The 23,886-nt window shown below is 38.5% G+C and overlaps 1 protein-coding gene across 4 annotated transcripts in view; it reads left to right on the forward strand.

Moving 5' to 3' along the window:
• Positions 1–654: 654 nt before the first annotated feature.
• Positions 655–23,886, forward strand: part of rab3gap1 (RAB3 GTPase activating protein subunit 1) — a 120,177-nt gene continuing 96,945 nt past the window's right edge. For 2 of the 4 annotated variants that reach the window (XM_084740049.1, XM_084740051.1), the window contains exons 1-7: positions 676–775; positions 883–938; positions 2,929–3,007; positions 3,109–3,241; positions 6,030–6,108; positions 12,100–12,219; positions 23,259–23,424. In XM_084740049.1, the coding sequence (XP_084596175.1) occupies positions 758–775; positions 883–938; positions 2,929–3,007; positions 3,109–3,241; positions 6,030–6,108; positions 12,100–12,219; positions 23,259–23,424 (651 nt within the window). In that variant the 5' untranslated portion in view covers positions 676–757. Of the gene's footprint in view, positions 776–882; positions 939–2,928; positions 3,008–3,108; positions 3,242–6,029; positions 6,109–12,099; positions 12,220–23,258; positions 23,425–23,886 lie in introns of all 4 variants that reach the window. The other 2 variants (XM_084740052.1, XM_084740050.1) reach the window with 2 other exon arrangements.

Here is a 23,886-nt window from a genome sequence, read left to right on the forward strand (position 1 = left end):
CATGGACCCGGTTTTATGTATGGAACATGAAATAAGGAAAACACAAATTAGTAGGGAAAGTGTTGTGGCTGTTTTTTTTATATAGAAAAAAGCATATGATATGATGTGGAAAGAGGGATTATTGATTAAAGTGAGTAAATTGGGGGTCAGTGGCCCAATGTACAGGTGGATCAAGGACTTTTTATTTGCAAGGTACATCCAAGTAAGAATAGGCAAGTGTTTTTCAAGAAATTATGTTGTCGAAAATGGAAAGCCTCAAGACATATATCCACATATATGGTTGGAATAAACCTCCAATATTATAAAACCTAGGGGCCTACAACTGCAGTCCCAGAAATGCGGGAGTGAATCTGCATATTTTGATGATATTGGGATAATATCATGAACCACAATTGTTTTGGCATTCGGGTGGAATAAACCTTTAATAATGAATCACAATTAAAACTTTAATAGTGAATCGCAATTATTTTGGCATTTGGGTAGAATAAATCTTCAATATTATCGTTAGACAGTCAATAGTATTTTGCTGTCATCCAGTTCGATAGGTGGCGCTATCGCAGAAAACCTAAGGTCTTAGAAATGTCGTCCTAGAACTGCGGGTCTGAATCTGCAGCCTCCGGGTCGGCAGATGTATACTATTGGAAGAAGAAGAAAAAGAAAGCCGCAATGACCCCTTGACATCGATGGGGGCAGCAGTGCGCAAAAGAGTTCCTACAGTACCGGAAAAGAAGAAGAACAACAACAACAGGACAGCAAGATGGCTGCTGACAGTGATGTAAGTTTTTTAGCCGTGTAATTGAGTGCAGGGCCAGGACGTCAATACAGTTATAGTTTAAAGAAGTGACTGTATGTTACATGTTAACCTCTGCATTTCTCTTATAGCCCGAGTCAGAGGTCTTTGAGATCACCGATTTCACCACCGCGTCAGAGTGGGAACGGTAGGCGAACTGTCTGTCACTCTGATGACTAATATCGCTAGTTGAGACTGAAGTTCTAATTATTACGGGAAATTGGTACTACAGCTAGCGAGGCATCGCCATGCAACACAATGAGAAAGGATCTGTTCAGTTGGATTCATATGTCGTAACAGCTGTGACATACGTTTCCACTACGGAGGCTCAGTGCCACGGTGTTGTGGTTCTGTTTGTTAGCAGGGCCGGTTACAGTCTCCACCCATCAGCTATGTATTCGGTAGCAGAACTTGCGTGTCTTTGCTGGAGGCTTTTGTAGCTGCCTTTGGAGTTTAGTCTCACTCCTGTGTTTCTACCTTATTTAACTGTTTACGGATCGCGCTCCGATCATCTTGCATTTCGCAGAATAGAAACTACATTTCAAACCACAGAGATTGAGTTACAACCTACAAAAGTACTGAGATCTGAACACCCATAGACATATGGAGCCAGACTTCTCTCTTGCCTCCTGAATGTACATGAATTGAGTCCCGCAACACGTGCTTGTTTAAGGAGGGGTTGGGGGGGTTTGGGGGGGATGACCATGGGTTGGAAAAACAGGGTTTCTGCAGTGTATTGTAAGCCTGGCAATACAGCAAGCTCCCCGCCAGGCTTATGAATTGGGGCATTTAAAAAAAATGTGAAAAAAAAAAAAAATGACAAGAACAAGGTGAGGGTAGATAAATGAAAAGGAAAGCACAAGATGAATATTAAGTCATTTATCAGAATTGGATCATTCATATTGTGTATAATATGGGATGTTGCTCTACAGACAATGGTACCTAAAAAAAGAGCTGAAACTTGTTTCCCAACTGCGTGTTTCACTGTCACTCATCAGTTAACCACCAGTGCATGTTGTCAAGAGGATTTTTTAAATAAGTGCACCAGCTATCATAAAATATATTTTAAATTTTTGTAAGCTTGTATCTGTTTTATCCTGTTACTGTAAGGCACACTAACAAACAACAAACAAACTACAGCTTGACTTGAAATAGCACAGTCACCTGAGGGTTCTCCAACCTGAGGGGGCAGCCCGATTATGATCTGTCATTTATATTGTTCATAATCTGTTACTGGTACTGACACAGATTTTTGCTCGCAAGCACTTGTACTACTTTTTGCATGCCATCACCTGGTGAAACAGGTATGCATAATGTGTGAGGACTAACAGTCAGATATTGTTCAAACTCTTTAGGAAGTTGCAATGTTGTGATTGTAACAAATCACATTTACAGAAGAAAAAAAAGCTTTATATTGCAATTTTCACTTGGTCCCACAACTTCATTGCTAAATGTCTGAAAACATTGCAATATTCATTTAAATATTCAGAAAAGCTGCCATGAAGGGCAGCAACAATCTGGAGGGACTGATTTTTATGTTTGCCTATTACTGAAGAGCAGCATATCTTAGTCATATTTAAGAAGCTGAAACCAGAGAATTTTTGGTACTTTGTCTATGGTACAGCCTGCATTTAAAATGAGTAATCATAGCAACAGACTTGCAGTCAAAGTCTCCATTTACAATGTATTTCAACATGTTAATAAGCCACACTTATTTTCAACACTAAGTGCCTCATCCTCTGAACACCACAGGATGTTAACTATACTTTGTATAAGCGATCATCTCAGATCCCATTCGCTTTTCAACTTGTTACTTCAAGCTTCAGTGGGTTTTAGTCAAACAGAACACACTCAGGTATCACCAAGGAAATGGAGTTATTGCTTGTGAAAAACCTTTTGAATTTGTTTGCAAAATGTATGGAGATCTTTTTCCCATGCTATAAGTGGGATAATGCACTTTGAAAAGTCCATAATTATTAATAATTAATAAATTCATTCATTCATATCATCCATTCCTAATAATGGACACCTCGTTGGGCAGTATCATTTACATGCCAGACTAGACTATAGACTAGACTAGACTATATTATGTATTATTCCCTGCTCCTGACAGCAAAACTCATTTTAACTACTTTAAGGTTTGTGTCCAGAGTTGAGGAAGTGCTAAATGACTGGAAGCTGATTGGGAACTCTGCAAGAAATGTGTCCCCTGAGAAGGTACTCTGCTTTCATTTCAGTATTCAGAAGAATGACACCAGTACATTGCCAGCAGTTTCTTCACCTTCACTCTGTTATGATGCTACTTTCTTTAACCACAGGGTAAATACACCAGTGGCACCTGGGGGGAGAAGTCTCAGGATATTAATTTTGCTGACTTTAAGTTCTATATAACTCACTACTTCCTGAAGCAAGAATGTGAGAAGCACGATGAGAAGGACAAACATGAGGAAGGTACATAAGATTTCTATTACTTTATCAGTTTAGTTGATGATGATGATAACAATGGGCCTCATGCAAGAAGCACTCGTATTTGTTCTTACGTGTTGTATACAAGTGATTTAGGAGACCTTGCCACTAGGGTTGGGTGATTGGACGACTATATCGTCTTTTTAGGGCGATATTTCTCATTTATTTATTTATTTCAGTGACAGTCCAACCCTCAGGTAACATGGCATTCACAGCACTTGTGTTTCCCGTTTCTTTCTCTCTCTGAAAGCAGGACGTCAAACTCTGAAGTCATAAATAGGGATGCACCGATCAACCGGCCGGTTTTCAGCATGACCGGCCCTGACCGGTGACCAGCTGGTCAGCGTCACATGTCTGATTCTGTGCCCATCATTGTCACACGTGTTGTGCACGATGGTCACGTCATGCGTGCAGCAGACAAACTGACCATGATATCACATCCATCACAGTGCTGATCACAACTACACACACTCAGACACATGCTTGCATGAAATCAGCGTCAGCGATAGATTCAAAGAACAGAATAAAGAGAAGATAGCCAGTCTACAATGAGACAGAGCAGAACAACAACAAACTTTGTAGTTCTTCAGGCTAATGTTAGCCAGCATCAAACTGCTGTTCACAGTGGGACAGTTAAAATCTCACCTCCTGTTCTGGCTGAAGAATAAACAACTTATGTTGATGTGTCTCCTAAAATATTTTTAAATTCAGCCTCATTTAACTTCTTAACTTCTGTGTTTCTCATGGCAAAGTTTTACTGTAGCAGATTGTTGCACCGTGTCAGTCTTGGGTTTGTTTACATCTGCTTCCACAGGCGATCACGTGAAATCGTGTCCCGTGAAATCCCACAAGATTGATTGATCTTGTGAGATCGCGTTCTCCTGATTCATAATCTTATATCTGATAAATCTTATAAAACTATAATAAGGCCTGGCTGTAACCTGGACGACTTTGGAGAACATGTAAAATAGAATTTAATGAATATTTAACAGTCAGTGTTGTATTATGAACATCCAATTCAATTTTTACAAGAAAAGTTGCACAAATGTTTATGAATGTTGTCAGTTATAGACTAAAAATCGGAATCGGCCAAAATCCAAATTGGCAGGTCAGACTCAGAATCGGCCAAGAAAATTGAAATCGGTGCATCTCTACTCGAATAGTTCCTCTTTTTACTTTTTCATGCCATTTTCATGAATGAACACTTCTTAACATATGGGAGAGTAGGGTTTAATGCCAGGAAATGGGATTCCTGGGAAATGTAGTCAAGACCCATTTCCCGTTTCTCAGGAAATACAGTGACTGGAAATGGCAAAAAATGTTTTATTTATTTATCTTTTTTAAACACAGAATATATTAAAATATATTCGGAAAAATATAGGCTGTCAGTTTACTGTCATAAAACATACAGCAGATGTGTGTGTTTGCTGTGCTGTACACTGGTAAAACGCAACACAGAATATTAACACAAAGCGCTATGCACATGCATGCTCTGAGTCTGACCTTGTGGGATTGCGCATATTCTAATGCACAAATGCTGAAGTAAAATAAAGAAATATTCTTTTAACTTTGAGTGATCATTGAGTTTACTAGCCTGCTATTTATTGCCTTGTCATATAGGAAGCTCGCACTTGCAGCCTCGGCTCACACCAGCGGAACAGCCATGAAATGCAGGAGTGTGGATTAGTAAAGTCTACTTTGAACATAGTTTTGCAATTAAGTGTAAATGTTGAAGTTAACAGTATGCATTCGTGTGTATTTTGCGCATTGTCTTTGCATGTTTGGGCTGACCTCGCCAGTGAATTATTGAGGGCACTTGGGCATACCTGAGAGGTGTATCCCACTGTGCACTGGTGGTGCGAGGGGCGGGATAGAGCAGGATACCCTAGTTGAAGTAAAGCTTTTAAAAAAAAAATATTTCCTGGGATTCCTGGGAAAATTGGCTTCTTTTCCCGGGATAGAAAAAGTCTAATTTTCAGGAAAAATATTAATCCCCATGGGACAGGAAGTATAGCCTTATAAGGTATTATTTGGGTGTCATTTATGCAAATTTCCAACTCTTGTTGAATCTGACATGGCATGTTCATACAAGTCCTTTCTACAAAAAAGTAAGAGAAATTTAAGATAAGAATACAAAATTGCTTTTGCATGAGGCCCAATCTTTTTAGCAGTTGCATGTTAACTTAATGTTTATAGTTGTGTACTCTTATGTTACACCAGGGTATATATGATTCTTTTACAGACATGATTTCCATTTCTATAGAGAAGGCATAAACCTAAAGCCTCATAAGTGTTGAAAAAGTTAAATTGACTGCATTTATGTCTTAGAAAAACACTGAGCCTTAGAAACTCACAACAAGCATTAAAAGTTTATCAGACATATAAAAATATACCTAATTGCAATCAATAAGCAGTACTGCCTTTTGAGTGTAATGAGAACTAAATAGCTTGTACATTTTGTTCCTTTACCAGTAAATTTGTAAAAAAAAAAAGAAAAAAAAAAAAAAAGAAGAGGTTTTAAGATCCAGTTTGTTAATTAAATAAATAAAAACGTATTTCATTAGCAAATCTCTTATGTCAGCACACAATTATTTATCCATTCCAGATTTTCCCTACCACATCTCTAATTTGCCTTACACTTGTGTCATAGTGATTGTTACCTGTTGTTAATTCAATATGAGGGAATAGTTGACAGGTGAAAGAATTCACCCAGACATCTGAATTCATACCAATCCTTAATATTTTTGCTTACAACTCTTGATCTTGTGTCCAGATGCCTTCCCCTTAGCGATGCAGGACCTTCTGTGTATGAACAATGACTTCCCTCCTCGAGCCCACTGCCTGGTGAGATGGTGAGTTCAGTTCAGTCATTCATTATGTCTTCATATAAAGAAAATCTGGGGGGATATACTATGAAACATACTCAATATATCTAGGCTTTCATTGCATGAGCTTGTTTGACAAAACCTAAAACTCTTTTTTTTCCCTTCTTTTTCCTCACAAATTTCCACACACAATTTTCTAATCAGTGGTGTGGCTGCAGTACTAGCATTGCAAAACAGACTTGGCAGAAAGATAGGCTCAAGCATAAAAACATCATTCAGTGTGTCTACATTTGTTTCATTGTTCTTTTAGTGTATGGATGATCTGCTGTGTAAAATTTGTGTTGATATGACTTTAAGCAAATGAGAGCAAAATATTTATTGCAGCACCAAGTGAGGTTCCTCCTCAACTCTTCTGTCTTCTGAGGCTGATGTAATGACTTTTGTTGCTTCTGTGACATGATTTTGGTTAGTTTGAAGCCAGTAAATGTTTAGTAAACAGCCTGACACTCTGAAACAAAACACATCGGGGTCTGCTGATGTCCCGTCTGCAGATCTATCTGGGCCTGTAAGAATGAAAGATCTGGTGAAAATAGCATTATTTCCAGGTGCTGGTAAAACAAGGAAGTAAGTTGTATACAATGGCTCAGCTAGACTGTACTCAAATGTTCGGCACTATTCCCACAGCTGGGAAACAACACAGACAGGCAGGAGCTCTACTTCTGTCTTGAGAAGATGCAGCCTTTTTTCACTGACAAACTCAAACCCAATTTTGCCCTCTGTGATGCTTGCTAAAGTTACACACTCACTTCGCTACTCTACTCTGCCAGTAGTCTGCAGTGTTTGTTATCTGACCTTCAGCTGGACTGAATGCAAAATAATTTAAAATGGAGACAGAGGCATTTTTCTTCTTTTTAACTAGATAGTCCTGTAACTTTTTCCCCGCCCTGCGATGAACTGGCAACTTGTCCAGGGTTTACCCCGCCTCTTGCCCAATATCAGCTGGGATAGACTCCAGCCCCCTGTGACCCATGAAGGAAGCGGTTACGGACAATGAATGAAAGAATGAATGAACTTTATCCCCAAGACACTAAGTTTCTAAGTGCTGCTGCTCAGAGCCTGACCCCTGGTGGTCTAAGCTGCAATTTATAATACAGCATCTCTCCCATCAGTTTACTAGAAAGAGGAGCATCTGTATTTATGAAGGTATTGAAATTTCTTACTACCCTGGTATACTGTAATACCTTTATACTGCCCAGCTCATGCATACTGTGTATATCTTATTGCTGCACAAAACATCTACAAAACATCAACATATTCTGCTTCTAATGAGAAGTACAAAAATCATAGTGATTGTTTTTTTTTTTTTATCATTATACAGCCAATGTTTTTTATAATAAATCCATATGTGGGATGTGATAAAACAATTAAAAACTAGAATCCAAAAGATTTTTATTGTTTCAATGCACCAGACTCCTAAAATATTTGAAAGAATATATTGCACTATTTCTATTAGGCAATTTCTTATCTTACCAATTGAATTCTTCACATTATTTTAGTGTTTATACACACATTACTTTAATCTGCTTACATTGGTTTTCCCTTCATTTCTTCCTCTACACACACACCCCTAAACCACTGGCCTCTCACAGCACACACAAAGACTTTTTTTCTGTCTTCATCAGCTGCCTGTTTTATAAAGTCACCCACAAAACACAACTTGTGTTTTGGATTTTTAATCTGTTTTCACACTAGCAGGTGAACTGTAGGTGAAGGAGGCTTGTTGTTATTGATGATGCTCAAATAGCAAAATGAATAGGTACCGGGGGTGGGTTCCATTTGTTAATTGATCATGCGTAGCATCACAGACAAAAAAAACAAACAAAAACAAAACAAATAAACAAACAAAAAAAACTAATGGCTGAAATGAGTCCACACATATCAATCACCACGTATACTTGGGCGGCAGTTAATACACAAGATGGCTTGCTGAAGTAAAAGCTTGCTGTGGAAAATGCATGTCGATTCACGTCACACACACAAGCAGCTCTTGTCTCGCACACACTCAGCACAGCTGCATCAGATGAATGCTAACAGTACAGGTGACATATATGTGGCACTGTACAGCCCTGTTTCCTCAGCTAGAATTTGTATTACTCATATCAATATCTCAATAATGAACATAACCTGCTCTACTCATTCTAAATTTGATGCATACAGCATGGATCGAACAAGTTGGTATGGGGGATGTTTACCATTGTGTTACATCATCATTTTTTGTTGTTGATGTTTTGAAAGCAAAAGTCTCTCTTTCTCACTCTTGATACACGACTTCAGGTACTCAACAGTCCGGGGTCTCTGTTGTCATATTTTGTGCTTCATAATGCACCGCACATTTTCAATGGGAGACAGGTCTGGACCGCAGGCAGTTCAGTCTAGTACCCGAACTCTTTTACTATGAAGCAAGCTGTTGGAACACATGCACAGTGTGTCTTGGCATTGTCTTACCGAAATAAGCAGGGATATCCCTGCAAAGGATGTTGTTTGGTTGGCAGCATATATTGCTTCATAACCTGTATGTACTTTTAACATCAATGCCTTCACATGTGTCCAATTTACCCATTCCCATGGGAACCGAAGCCTCTATTTTAGTCCAGTATGGACGTATACACAGACAGCTGCGAACACCATGGGTGCCAGTCAGTTTGGTTAATACTAGTTTCTAGGGATGTAACAATGCATCGTGAGACAGTTAAAAATTGATAAAACGACAGTTGGAGATAACGGGTATCATGATGGTGGTTATCAGTTTGCTTGTTAACTCAGCCTTCCTCAGACTCTGCACACTCACATAAAGAGCGGTTTGGTGCATCATTTGACTTTTTTCTGCAGAAAGTGAAGTGATCGCAAATCATCCACTTCAGGCAAGATGATTGAGTTGTTATAATTAAGAGCTGAGGAAAACATAAGAGATAAAAAGCAACACCATTGCTGCAAATAAAACCAGGGAAGAAGAATGTTGTCTGAATTACTGATCAACTGCATGTGATCTAAATGTTGCAGTTTAATTCTAACATGGCAACTGCACATTAAACGATTAAACTTCATGACGCAGAGTCAAAGTAAAATTAATGTAACTGATTGTAGATTTTCCAGGATAAATCGGATAGACTAATCAATCTCCTAATCAGTGTTCTGAGTTGCATCATCATTGTTTTAGTGTGTGGGTGGTACACCGTGAATTTAAAGTGTTAACCTTATGAATTGGAGCAAGTGTGAAAAGAAAAGAAAAAAGACTCTGCATCACCAAGTGGAGGTTACCATGACAACGCGCTACATTCAGTTTTTGCTGCTGTTACATTTCACTGTTTAACATATTGACATTACAAGTACAGCTCAACAACTTTTCAGTTTTTACATCTTATCTCAATTTATAAACTATATTGCTCATAAAGAACTTCATTAAGAAAATAATTAGTTTAAGAGTGGTGCCTTTACAGCTGATTTAATCTGAAACTGGGAATATAACCAACTCCTGACCAAGCCATGGGTTCAGTATAAGTTACCATGGTCATCTAACCAGGTTAAAAGGCTCCTCTTTCAGGAACTCACTGTTTACTCTAGCTTTTAATCATTTTAAAAACAAAGCAAAGCAAAAACTAAAAGGAGAGTAAAAAGGTTCTAAAACAAATAAAGGTAAAATGAAATACTGATAGATTTCATTTGTATGGACTAAAACTTCAGGAGGAGAAAGAAAAGAGGGGGAACGAAAGGAATAACAAAGTAGTATACCTGAACAATTACCAACCCCTGCACTAATTCCTTAAGGAGGGAGGGAAAAACAAAAAAAAAACAATAGGCCTTATCAACCCTACAGTACAACAATAGGGCTATACCAAGTGCTAACAAAGTGACTGTGACTACTGGAAACTTGGACCAGACGTCCCAGAACTCATGCCAGATTACAATTGAACACCAGACTCAATCTGGTAACAATGTTACTAGGACTAAAACCATGTAGACTTCTAGAAGGACTTAAACTGACTTCAACAACACAATCAGACAGACAGAACAAACAAAACTGGCTATGTAAATTTGTCTTGAAAATTGGGAGTCAGAGCTAGAGTAAGTGGAGTTATTCAGCACCAAATTCCAATTCTAGGACAAAAGGGATACCACACCCTAATAAGCTTCTTCAGCGGTACACCGACTTGCTGGACTAAAGATTTAACACTTCAGAATATAGGTCTCCTCAGTGGTTCACCGACTCGCTGGAGATACAACAACAGAATTCTGGCTCCCATTAAGCCTCTTTAGTGGTTCACTGATTCGCCGGCACAGAGATACAGTGCTCTAGAATTATGGTAAGGTTCAAGATCTTTGGCTAGTTCTAGATGTGCTTTATTCACTGTGCAGTGGAGACAGCCTCACAACACAGTGACATGGTACCGTCTGCTGGAGTCAGGTTGTTTGCCAGGTTATATATAGTTTTACAGGAAATCACAGGAGGTTTAGAATGTAGATTTCATCAGAATTTTCAGGAAACAAGCTTCCTGCACCCAAATGTGAATTAGGCACTAAACCAGTGGGAGTGCATCTGAGAAACCCAAAGTGAAAGTCTGTAATTATAATAGATGTCCACAAGCTTGAAGTCTCCTATTTCTTTCTTTAGTGCTTTAGCTGCTTGAGTTAGATTTTTGGGATTAGTGGATGACCGATCTCTGACTGGGTCCAAAACAAGATTCATGTCTCCACTTATAATAAGCTCATTAGCGGGACGCGTAAGTGTGAAAAATAGACTTAGATAGAATTGATGGCAATCATAATTTCAGCCGTAAATATTAACTAATGTGATGGGTTCGGCAGCTATGGACCCCTTAAGTATCAGATACCCGCCTTGTTTGTCTTTCTGGACATTATCCACATGTAGTGGGACATTTTTACCCATCAGTGTGGCAACTCCTCTTGATTGGATGTGAAGGATGAATAAAAGGTCTCTCCCTGCCATTGATGTGTCAGTTTGGCATGCTTAGTGTCAGTTAAATGAGTCTCCTGTAATAAAGTTATATCAAAATTATGGTTTTTCAGAAAATTAAGTACCTTTTTACGTGTTGACGGTCATTGGTGCCATTGGTATTCCATGTCAAATAGTTAGGAGCTGCAGTAGTCTTTTCCCTTATCTGTTTTTATCCATATCCATCCATGCATAACATAAGATATGATGAAATAAGTCAGTGTGTCTAGACCAAGCACAAATTTCCATCTCCCGTATGCTGATGGTACATATGAAAGTTAGAAAACAAGAACAAAACAAAAAACAGATGCCAAAAAGTTCAAATCAAACCCTATCCGAGTTATCCCACTTCCTCCCCAAACGAGAAAGTGCCAAACCCCTAATCTTACAGATGCTTTTTAATGCAGCTGTAACCCATTCTACTACATTGGTAAATGGTACCAGTCCTCCTTAAAAGTACCGTAGTCTGTTAGCCTAATTAATCCAATTAACAAGGTTTGTAACAAAGATTAATACTCAGTTAAGAATTAAGACGAAAACAATTAAAATGATGAAATGTCTAATTTCCTTGCAACTGTGTAGAGAGATAGTTGTTTTGCTTGAAGTGTTGGGCTATTTGCCTGTGCAGTTTTTCACAAAGTTTCACAAAAGTACTTTTTTCTGTAATTTTTACTCAGTTTCCCCATTTTTTTTTGGAGTTGAGGTTTGAAAAAAAAGTTTCTTATAACTGTCAGTGGGGGGGGGGGGGGGGGTTCTTTAAAAGTTTCATACTTTGATTCTAAGACTGTATAAAGACACAAGATTCCCATATATCTGTTTATATATTTCTATTTAAATGCATGTTATAACATCTCTAAATGTTTTAATTGTGATCAGTATATAAAAACTGTGTATTTAGCTAATGTCGACAATGACTGATTGACTTCAAAACTGAAAAAAAAAAAGATCACAAAGTCAAGAAGAATGTTAATGTGATGTGTACCTTGTAACTGTGTCTGTGGGGACAGGTATGGTATACGAGAGTTTGTGGTCATCACCCCTGGAGCCAACTGTGAGGCTGTCATCAGTGAGTCCAAATGCAATCTGCTTCTCAGCTCCGTCTCCATTTCTCTGGCCAACAGTGGGTGGTAAGTCACCTTCATCTCCCAAAGCTGTATGTATGTATCTTTCTGTCTTTCTTAGATTATGAGGCACTAAATATAACAAATAATAATGCAAATAGTTGTTGCATCTTTTGTTTTGTTTTTTGTTTGAAAGTTTTTGTTTGTGACAATTACAGAGAAATATTAGATTTAAAATCTAATCATATCATTACATTACACTTCATTACATAATGACAAATGACTGTTCACTGTGACAAAATATTGAATTACAGTTTTTTGGAGTGTCTCAACTCAAAGATTTAAATTAATCTAAAGAAGAAGAATAAATTATTTCAAGTAAAGACTGTAGTCTGGCAGATGAATCTAACATTTGCCAAAGATAAAAATATGTAGCCTATACACCACATTTTAAAAATAGTTTGAAAATTTGGTTTGGTGCCTTTTCCTCTAAATTTTCACAGTGGCTTCTTTGTGATGGATGCCAAATTAAACAGTCTTCAGAAAAAGAATTTAATAGTTGTGGTTCTAGAGAGTTTTTTTTTTCTTTTTTTGGCCAAAAATGACTTTTTATCGTAAAAGTTGCAGACCCCTCGCCTACAGTATAAATAATGATCAGAAGCTTGAGCACAATGACAAGCAGTAGGTTTTGGGCACACAGACTGTCAGTGTCTTCAAGCTCACCTGCTGTATGTGCGGCAGTGCAAAATCCAAAAGTCTGTTAAGTAGAATAGAAGAATAATAGAAATCGAACTCGTAGCTCAGCAATAGCTGCGCCAATAATGGTGAAGCATGACAATCAACATATGGAAAGATAGTTCTTCAGAAAATAACATTATTTTCTGATGCGGTGAACACAGAGCACCACAAATCTGCAGGCTGGCATTAGTACATCCACATTACATATAAACAATAAAAGCAAAGTTGCCTTAAGCCTATAATATAACATTAATATAATTCAAGTTTTAGTTCTACAACATATGATGTTGTAAATGGTCACTTAATTATTGTATTAAGTAAATTAATAATTATTTACTTAAATACTTACTTAAATTAAATATTGTAATTGATGTGATAAAGCAGCATTAATAAATTTAAAAAAGTAGTGCAAATAAAGTGTTTTTGTATAGCATTGTTTTTTTTAAATAGATGCAATGACCAGTGTAACTGTATTGTAACCGATTGGGCTGGGCAATATTTCAATATTATATTGCATCATGATATATGACTCGGTATTGCATTATAAGTGTTTTCTTTTCCTGGTTTTAAGAGCCGCATGACAATAAAGTGATGTAATTCTCTGAACTTACCATATTATTTGCCTTTGAAAAATCTAAATGGTTTAATATTTTGTGAAACAACCACAATATTTTGTGAAAGTTATCCCTACAATATTGTCACAATATCAGGATGTTTGGTAAGAAATATTGTGATTTTTACTAGGGCTGTTTTCGGTTAAGGATTTTCATAGTCGAATCTGATTCGTCAGATTTTGCCGTAGTCAACGAATAGTTTAACCTTTTTTTCCCCCTCTTTGTGACTTTTTCTCGTTTCATATACAAGAGTTAAAACACTCAAACTTGGTAGGTTTAACAAACACCTTTATTTAAAGCCATGAACAAAACTGAACTTCAAACTTCACACAAAATGGGAACAAAATGGTTAACAATAATATGCCAAAACCTGCCTTTGCTCAAACCTCTTGGCCCTTTAATTTACAGTTCACATGGGTATTGGGATAAAATAAATAGGCTTAAATAGTTAAACGAACAGCGCTGGCACTATAGTGCAAAATTTAAATACTAAATGCAATAAAATCTGTCTGAATAAAAAACAATCATAAAACAATGAAAAAATAAACATAATAGAAGTCAGAATCTTCAGAAAGTGCACAACATGCGGCAAAAAAGGCCGAGAAATATATAGAGAGAATTGTCACTGAGACGCTCCGTGCGCAGCCTTCAGTTTAGGTTTACACTTACAGTCATTGTCCCAAACAAAAAATAAAAATACAATCCTTCACACACATTAACAGCCCGTGCTCTACTTTGGTTTTCTGATTTTTCTCAAGTTGTGTGCCAGGAAAACCAGCTGGTTTACATTACCCGGGAAAAGTGCGCTCCTTGATTTATTTGCGATGAAACCCGCCTTTGAAAATATCCTCTCAGCTGGCGTGGACGTGGAGTGGATGCTGTGAAATCTTTTCTCAGCTCTTGCCAACCTGGGATATCTGTCCTCATTTTTTTGCCACCATTCCAGGGGGCCTCTGCTGCATTTCATGAAGTCCTTCAAATACGCCTTTATCTCACTTGTGTCATCCTGTTCCTCCTCATCTTCATCGCTGGCCAGCAGCATAGCCACCACAGTGTCCTGTTTCGGGGCGGTCGCCCCAGGATCCACCGTCACCGTGTCACTTTCATCTAAAATCGTGTCTAACTGAAAGACATTGCAAAATGTTAGACTCTCCGCTGCCTCTGCTACGACAGAGTAAGCCTCATCCCTTTCTTCGTCCGAGAGAAAGGAGAGCTTTTTGAATCGGGGGTCAAGCACCGCAGCACTGATGTATACGCTTCTCTCCAGCCCTGGTCCTTTTAGTTCCCAACGCCTGTCCATCTCCTCAGCCAGCGTACACTTGAGTGTCTTCGTGGTGCGACTGTCGTCTTCCTGCACTATCAAATGTCTTTTTTAATATTCATCAGCATTGGAACAGTGGCAGACAGTGATGCATTGTTTTCTTGAGAGAGAAGCTCTGTCAAAGTGATCATTGGCTTCAGCACTGCGACAATGTCCTCTGCTGTGCGCCACTGTGCCGTGGACAGCTCCAGGTCACGATCGGACCGTTTGCTTACAGTATCATCGGTGAGGACGGCTGAAACGGGCCCCTTCTGCTCTATTAAACGATCGAGCATCAAATAGACAGAGTTCCAACGTGTAACAATATCCTGCACCAGTTTATGCTGTGGAATATTCTGTTGCTTTTGCTTATCTTGAAGTGCAGTGGTGGCGCCAAGCACCTTGCAGCAGCAACAGTGCGGCAAATTGGGTCCTGTTTCAGTGCAGTATTTATGCATAACTGTAATGTGTGTCCGGTGCAGCACACCGCTTTCATATTTCCCCAGGATGGCTGCTGGACCAACTGGTTGGTGCATGCAACCATGTTTGCTGCGTTGTCATGCACCACAGAGACGATCTTGGTATTTGGGATGTCCCACTCGCAAATGATCTGAAGCTGCTGACACAACTTGCACCTAACTTTCTTTGGGTCATCTTTAACATGTTCAAAGTACTCCCACACTTTCGATGTTTTTTTACTAGCCATTGTAGGCTAAGCTAATAAATCCATCGATCCCGTTGTGTGCTGCTGCTCACCTCCGCTCATTTGGATCATGCAACTGCAGTGGGTGATTTAGGCTATTCATGCGTAAGAAGCTATAAGTCTAGATCTACACACATAATTTTGAACTCTTTATTACAAGAAAGTACACAGATTTTGTATCAAAAATAGACCAGATTATATATTGAAAAAAAGACATTCTATGTATCAATTTCTGCTCAGCAGTCGTAGGCACCCCCACCTAGTCAGAATGGTATGGTCTAGTTACATAACAACATTTTCCGACGATTCGACTGCGAGGTTCATAGTCGAATCAGACCTCTCTGAATCGAATCGCAGAATATTCGACTATTGAAAGTCGGCCCTAATTTTTACTCATTTTATCACCTTAGCAGCTTCTACCCCTTAGAACATACAACATGTAGTCAGTCCCAACCTACAATCAGTAATTATCGTCTAATATGAAACTTCACTATTGTGAAGTTGGTTTTTCAGCTATATTGCGCAGGCTAATCATCCTGGATTCAGGACTGTATAAACTTAAAAAAGAAACATTAAATGGGATGATAAGTTCAAACCTCTCAATGTAAACCTCTGTCCTCTGAACAAATTTTACAGTGTAAAATTTGCATTTACATGGTTATACACATGCACATTAAGATACATATTTAACAAGTCAGAATAACAAAACACATGTATATTGTTAATTATGAATAATTAAAGGAGGAATATGTAGTATTTGCACAAGCAAAGATGAGTCAGGCAGTCCAAACAGCAAGTTGGAGCCAAAGACTGTATATTAAATAGGTTGAAATCCTATTCAATATACAATCTATGGTCCTATGGTTCTACAATCTATGGCATTGTTTCTCTCGAATTCCACCTCCCAAAACTCAGGGAACACTCTACAGGCAGCTGGAACATTGCAGGTATGCAGGAAGTACAGTGCCTATAAAATCTATTAACCCCCTTGGATGTTACCCCCTTTTTATTCCCTTTATAAAAGGAATCATGGTCAATATAATTTGGCTTTTCTGACATAAAAATGTATAAATAAAGCCTCTTTAATGTCAAAGTGAAAGCAGATTTCTACAAAGTAATGTCAATGAATTAAAAATAAAATAAGTGATTGCATAAATATTCACCCCCTAAAGTGAGTGACCTAACTCAACAGAGGTCTGGGCAATTGGTGCTTGTAGTCTCACAATTAGTGAAATGGAGATCACCTGAGTGCAGTGAATGTGTCTCAAGTGATTGTATTACAGACACCTGTGTCTGGAAAGTCCAGTCACTGGTTCATTCCTGGCTACAATTACACCATAAAGACAAAAGAAAACTACAAGCAACTCTGAGAAAAGTTTATTGAAAAGTGTAAGTCAGGGGATAGATACAGAAAAAATTCCAAGTCTCTGAACATTCTCAGGAGTCCATCCATCATTAAGAAATGGAATGAATATGGCACATGTGTAAATGTGCCTAGAGCAGGGTGTCCTCACAAACTGAGTGACTGTGCAAGAAGGGGCAAGTGAGGGAGGCATGAGTTAGGAAATTAAAGTTAGATTTGTAAAGGTTTCCATAAAAGTCAGTGATAAAGTTAGAAATTAATTTTGGGTCTTTCGAGAGAGTACCGTTAATATTAAGAGCAGTTAAGGATTTACGTTTGATATTTCTTTTTTCAAGTGCAAAAAAAATAATTTGTTTTTTTTCGCCTTCTTCTAGCCATTTGGCTCTCAATCTAATAAAAGCACCCTATGCCAAATTCAAGTAAAATTGGTCTAGCTGTGTCTGAATGTTTTTTAACTCAATTTCTTCTTCTTGAGTGACACTGTCTTTAGAAAACAAAAGGTTGAGTTTTTCAGTCAGGTCATTTTCATGCTTTTGTCTTTCTTGTTTGGATTCCTTGCTTCTTCTAATTGCAGAGCACCTTACTTTGTATTTAAAGAATTCACATTTTTTGCTATAATTGTCATTCACACCATCATTGAGAATTTCACTTACCAAATTCTTAATTGTATCATTGAATTGTTTGTCTGTTAGGAGAGAATTATTAAGTTTCCAGTAACCTCTAATGCCAACGGACTCCTGAGAAGCTGAAAGTTTCAAAGTTATTTGTTTGTGGTCAGGGGCATAAAGGTGATTAATGTCTTTTACGAACTGTAGGATTGAAGAAGAAATTAAAAATAAATCAATCCTTGATCTTAAGGACCACCTTTGTGCCATGGCTGAAGTGACCGGCATTACCCCATTGTGATTTCCAGAATTTAGTATCAGATTCGCTAGAGTGTGTTTCTTGTAGTAAGATTAAATCTGCTTCAGACCTCTTGCATGACAAAAAAACAGCTTACCTCTGACATTGAACATAAACTCCATATAATAAAGAAAATTATAGACAAGGTATATCTGAGAACAAACAAACTTACGACTTGGAAAGTGTTAACAACCAGTTCAAATGGTTTGTCAAATGACAGCCTAGAATACAAATCTGCAGTATTTTGTAATAATCTTTTAGGACTAGGAAAAACAATAAGAAAGTAGTAAGTGAGCAGAAGTATACATAACATTAACTGACCATTTTATACCATAAAATTTTTTTTTTTTCTTCCTTCCTCCCTTCCTTATCAAGCAATAGAACGGTCAGTTTACTACACTGGCTTAATTGTTCACAACCATGACCTCCTGAGTTATCCCAAGCAAAGATTTTTGGAAGTTCCTTCAGTTAAGGAGCTGTATTACAACAGCAGATAGAAAGGTCAAATTTGCACCTGTCTCTTGCATTCAAGAGCTATGGCGATTAGGCTGGAAGCTTAGAGGAGGGACATCCAGATTCTTACAAAAAGTAAACAAGCTGGACAGGTGTGAAGCTGTAGTGTGTCCAGAGTGGGACTTCCCAAAAATGTCAGACATGCAGATTTGACTCACAGCACTTATTCAACCGTCACCCACTCTGACAACTCTAAACATTGGCGAAACTCACAATTTGCGGCGCCGCACATCAAAGGGCGTGGCCAAGCCATTTGACCACGCCCATGGACGAAACTCATACCATATGTTCTTAATGATGTAGCATCATCAAGGTCTTAAGGCTTTTCAGACCGATTGGAGTTTGATATGGACAACGTGGTGGGAGCAGGACCTCAAACTGTAAAACATGTTGTTTCCTGTCGCCAACAGGGGGCGCTATGAGAATTATGGAATATTTTCATATAGGTGTGTTCAGGGCCGGACTATTATCAGACATGTGAAGTTTGGTGCAAATTGGACCATTTATACAGAAGTTATAGCAATTTAAAATTTATGGCGAAACATCAAAATTCGCCGCCACACTACGGCCACGCCCTTCATCTTAAGCAAAATCTTTCAATAACTTTTGATAAGAGTATAGTCAAGAAGGTAGCCAGCGAATTTGAGCCCGTTCTGATCCTTCCTCTAGGAGGAGTTCATTAAAATGCGAGACAAGTGAAACGCCAAAATGACCAGGAAATTCAAAATGGCCGACTTCCTGTCTAGCCTATGGGTCCAAGACACTTTTTTGTGCGTCTGGGTGTGATACACGTGTGTACCAAGTTTCGTGCACATCAGCGAAATGTGGCGGGGGGGCTGCTGTTTAAAGGGCGTGGTCAAGCCGTTTGGCCACGTCCATCAACGAAATTAATATCATATATTCAGGCCGAGACCTGTCACGCACATGTGAAATTTCATTGCAATGCGAATTTATACACAAAAGTTAATGTTAAATATGCCGTTTTTTTCGGGCCGCGGTCCTTTGCCACACTAATAATAATTCCTTCGATTTCAATAGAGTCCTTGCACTGGTCGGTGCTCGGGCCCTAATAACAGACAATTGCACAAGTCCCTCCAATCCGAGTCCCAGGCAAGTATCAAGTAATTCGGTCCAAGTCTCAAGCAAGTCCCAAATTTTTTTGTCATGGGCAAGTCAAGTCAAGTCACAAGGTTATGTCGAGTGAAGTCAAGTCAAGTCACAAGGTTGTTGAGTCAAGTCGAGTCAAGTCACAAGGTTGTCAGGTCAAGTCAAGTCCAGTCGCAGATTATGTCAAATCAAGTCTCTCACTATTGTTCCTCATCCAAAAAAGAGCATGCAGTCTAGTCTGCATGGATTAAAGCATAAAGCTGTTAATTTTATCTATTCTTACATTACATGTTTGATCATTTAGACCAAGGTAGATGGGGAAAGGCCTCATTCCAATAAGAACCCCCCCCCACAAAACACACACAAATGGTTTGGCCATCAAACTTTGACGTTGTCTTTTTTTTGTTCAGTATGCTCTATGTGCGGTCGGTAGAAGTCCGATGCACAGAGAAGAAAATAAAAGAGAAGAAGAGAAGAAGAAAATAGAGGCTTTAGAGATTTATTAAATATTTTTTAAAAAGGTGATGACCATAAAGCTGAGACCTTTACAGTCTATGGCTGAGATGAGCAAAGTCAACGTAGCGCAGGGTAAAAAAAAACTAACAAAACAAAAACAAACAGCGAAGCTATATGTTTACCAGCCTTGTAACGTAATACTGTCCAGCTCTAATGTTAACATCCATAGGTATAAAAGCCACGACACATCATGTTTTTGACAGGAACAGCTGACTGACTGTCAGAGAGGAGGCAGACAGAGGAGAGCAGAGTGCTGTGGTCAGGTGAAGGAGGGGCTCGTTGCACCGTGGCGAAGCGGGCGCGCGCGGGGGGAGGCAGAGAGAGGAGAGAGCAGCAGTCAGGTGAAAGAGTGATGCGGGAGGGGCTCGTTTGTCGTTTCCCCGTTGCGGAGCAGGGGTTGGGGGTGGCAGTCATCTTGTCTCAAGTCGAGTCGAGTCTCAAGTCTCTGACCCTCCAAGTCCGAGTCGAGTTGCAAGTCGTCAAATTTGCGTCTGCCTAATAACATTTACAAAAAAAGGGGAAAAATAGCTAAAATATAAAAAATAAAATAAGAATAGTGCAGAAACATTATCCCACATAATGTTCATGTCATTATTTTGTAGTATATCTGACATATTAATATTGCCCAGTAGTTGGATAAAAGGGGGCCAAAATTTTATCAAAGGTTTCACCTTTCCTTTTAAGAATATAAGTTATCTTCTCCATAGCATAACAGTTACTCATTTCTCTAAGCCACTGACCCACTTGTGGTCTCTGAGTATTCTTCCAAGATAAGACAATTGAATGCTTTGCCTGGAGAAAGCAGATCAAAGGGTTGCTTTACAGATAACATTTTTTGTATTATTCGTGAAATTTCATGCCAAAAATTTGCAATCTCTTTGCAGTCTGCCCTGAACAGTAGTAAGTACAGATCATCGCACCATTTTTATTTGAAACGAGAGATTATTAGAGACCTTTCAGTTTGACTCTGACTTACAAATAAAGTGGTTTTAAATTTATTTAATGTCTGGATAAACTGTTACACTGTCCCTAACCTGTCCGATCATCTACTCATGTTTCTTGACCTGTCTAAGTACAGTGTTATAATAACATATGGAACCAATGGCAGGAGGAACAAAAGTAAAACACAGTTTTAATAAATTGTAGTTTTCCTAGCCTAGAGCCATTACACAAGACATTAATTTGAAAGAGACATTTTAGAAAACTTGGCAAGCTACTGAGTACCACATGTGATTAAGGATGGGCATCAAGACCTGGTTCCACTTTCAAACTGGTTCCAAAATTACAAATCCATCAACTTCATTAAGAGCATATATTTTCCATTCCACTATTGGTTCCTACACTGAATAAATTCACACATATGCATGTATTTTTAGACCACATATACTGCTACTTTTCTTTATGATGTTTAAACAATTACTTTTACCTCTTACAGCATAAATTTTGAAGCAGGTATAAAAGTACCCTCCTCTCTCATAGAAACCATGAAGTGGTGAAATACAAGACTCCTCACTCATGGTGTCAACTAAAACATCTCTAAACCAGCACAAAGATCACAATTACCAACATGAACCGCCATTTGGTGAACAAACACGTCACGAACACTAACAGAACTTTTTTACATTAAAAACGCCAACAAAATCTTAACATTTGTATTGTGGAACATATAATAGTAACTTAACTGCAGTGTGTCATGGGCATATGCAGAAGAGGGCTGTGTCTTCACCTTGTATCTGCAGTATGTGTGCCTCACAAGTCTGAATCCTACAGCGCCCCACAATGTTTGAAGGACGTCATGAACATTAAACAAGCTTCCCACATGAAAACTCCCAAACATAGTCCATCAACATCAACTGACAGAACTTTTCATCAGCCTCATGTAACCTTACACATTATACCAATGATAATAATAATAATGATAATAGTAATCATGATGATAATGATAATAGGCCTACTTTTTTCCACACAGAAAATCCACTGGAATCGAAAAGGGAATTGATAAATCAGCAAGTGTAACAGATAATGGCATTGGTATCAATAAAATCTTTAAGTAAAAACCTTAAATCTCAACTTCCATCCTTACATTTGATTTTAGTGTGCTAAACTCATTTGACCCCTTACTGCCTTTCTGCTCACGGTTATAGTTGAGGTCAGTGACATACAGGTAGAGGGATAATTCAACTAATTAGTTTATGGATTTGTCTTTGATTATCAGCTGTTTTAAATGATACACCTTAAACAAAACCAAAAGCTAAGAAATGAAAATTAAAGTTCTCCTCTTAGTTTTCCCACATTAAAAAAGGTGAAAGAGCAGTGTGCATCAAGATAGCTACCTTAGAGGAAACACTGGAGAGACCCTGGCTCCGATGAGAATTCTGTTATATTCTGCATAGTCAAAGTCACTTATTTTAAGAGACATAAACATAAGAAAGATTTGGTTGGTTTGGTTGAGTGAAGGAGATCTTAAAGTGATAGTTCGCCCAAAAATGAAATTTCACTCAATATCTACTCACCCCTGTGCTGATGTGAGGATGGGTGAAGATTTCCAGTTCACAAAACACTCCTGGAGCTTCAGTGGAAAACAGCATTGCAGCCAAATCCAGCAAAATTAAAGTGAATGGTGGCCAGTTTTAAAATGTGAAAAAAATAACACACAAAAAAACACAAAATGTCTCCATACTGCTTGTGTGGTGTAATCCAAGTAAGCAGCAACATTAAAATTTGACCCAAAAAGACGCCATTTACACCATGTTTTTAACCTAAATGTCAACTGTAGCCTCTCAGACCTGATCCTCGTGCACACGCCGGGTACACATACTCTCGCCCAAGCAGCGTGGCTGCAGCAAAGAAATGATGTTCCTCTTCTATGTCGAAGTCCTTGGACATTTTCTTCTTTGTTAAAAACTTGCAAAGTCAACTTTGCACATAACAAGTCACTATTTCTGATCAGAAGAGAGATTGTCTGAGTCGCTTCCAGGTAGTATGTAAACACACATATGAAGGTATCGCGGGATCTCGTATCACGCCTTTTAGCATAACTCCCATGGACACAAATTTGAACTATCTTTGTTGAGATAGGGCTATGAAAATCTTGTACTTCTTCAGGAAAGATTTAATATCAGTGTGTCTAATTTGTTAACGTGTGATTTTACTCATTATTTCATAATCATTAAGTACAGTTTATGGTTGAAAGAGTGAATGTGCAGATGCTTTGTGATTCATTTTGTGCTCTTTAGCCTCAGGTGGTTGAAAGACCCTGCCAGTGGATGTGAGCGGTGTTCAAGAGATAGAGCCAGCACATTGAATTCTTCACACTAATTCCTGCTTCTCTTTATCTTGTGCATTCAGCCAGGTGCCCATGTTTGTGCAGATCCAGCAGAAGTGGAGGCGTATGTATGCTGGAGAGTGCCAGGGACCAGGTGTGCGCACTGACTTTGAGATGGTTCACCTCCGCAAGGTGCCAAGCCAGTACAATCACCTGTCTGGCCTGCTTGACATCTTCAAGTCTAAGATGGTAAGTGCTATGGAGCAAGAAACATGACTTCATGGATTGACACTGATATGTCACCTAGTCCTAACTTAAAATGCTCAGTTATTCACTCTTACCTGACAGCTAAACACGGAAGAACCACAATGCAATGTTCCACAAAGGGGAAGGCTCAGCTCGTAACACAGGTGCAGTCAGGCTGTGGATGTGGTAACCAGAGGTCAAACTATTAAGGTCCATTACAGAAATTAAAATTCAGTCATTATGTACTCACCCTGATCGAAGGTCAGGTTTAGTTCTTTAGTCCACAAAACACTGCTGGACTTTGACAGGAAAACAGCATTGCAGAATCTTCCAAACAATGGAATTGAATGGTGAGCAGTTTTCAGATGTAAAAAAACAACATAATAGAAACATAAATACTAATATTAATACTAATACTACACCTCCATACTGCTCGTCTGGAGTAATCCAAGTCGCCTAAAGACC

This window comes from Lutjanus erythropterus, chromosome 17 (assembly GCF_056507025.1).
Source record: "Lutjanus erythropterus isolate fLutEry1 chromosome 17, fLutEry1.hap2, whole genome shotgun sequence".
Taxonomy (NCBI): Eukaryota; Metazoa; Chordata; class Actinopteri; order Lutjaniformes; family Lutjanidae; genus Lutjanus; species Lutjanus erythropterus.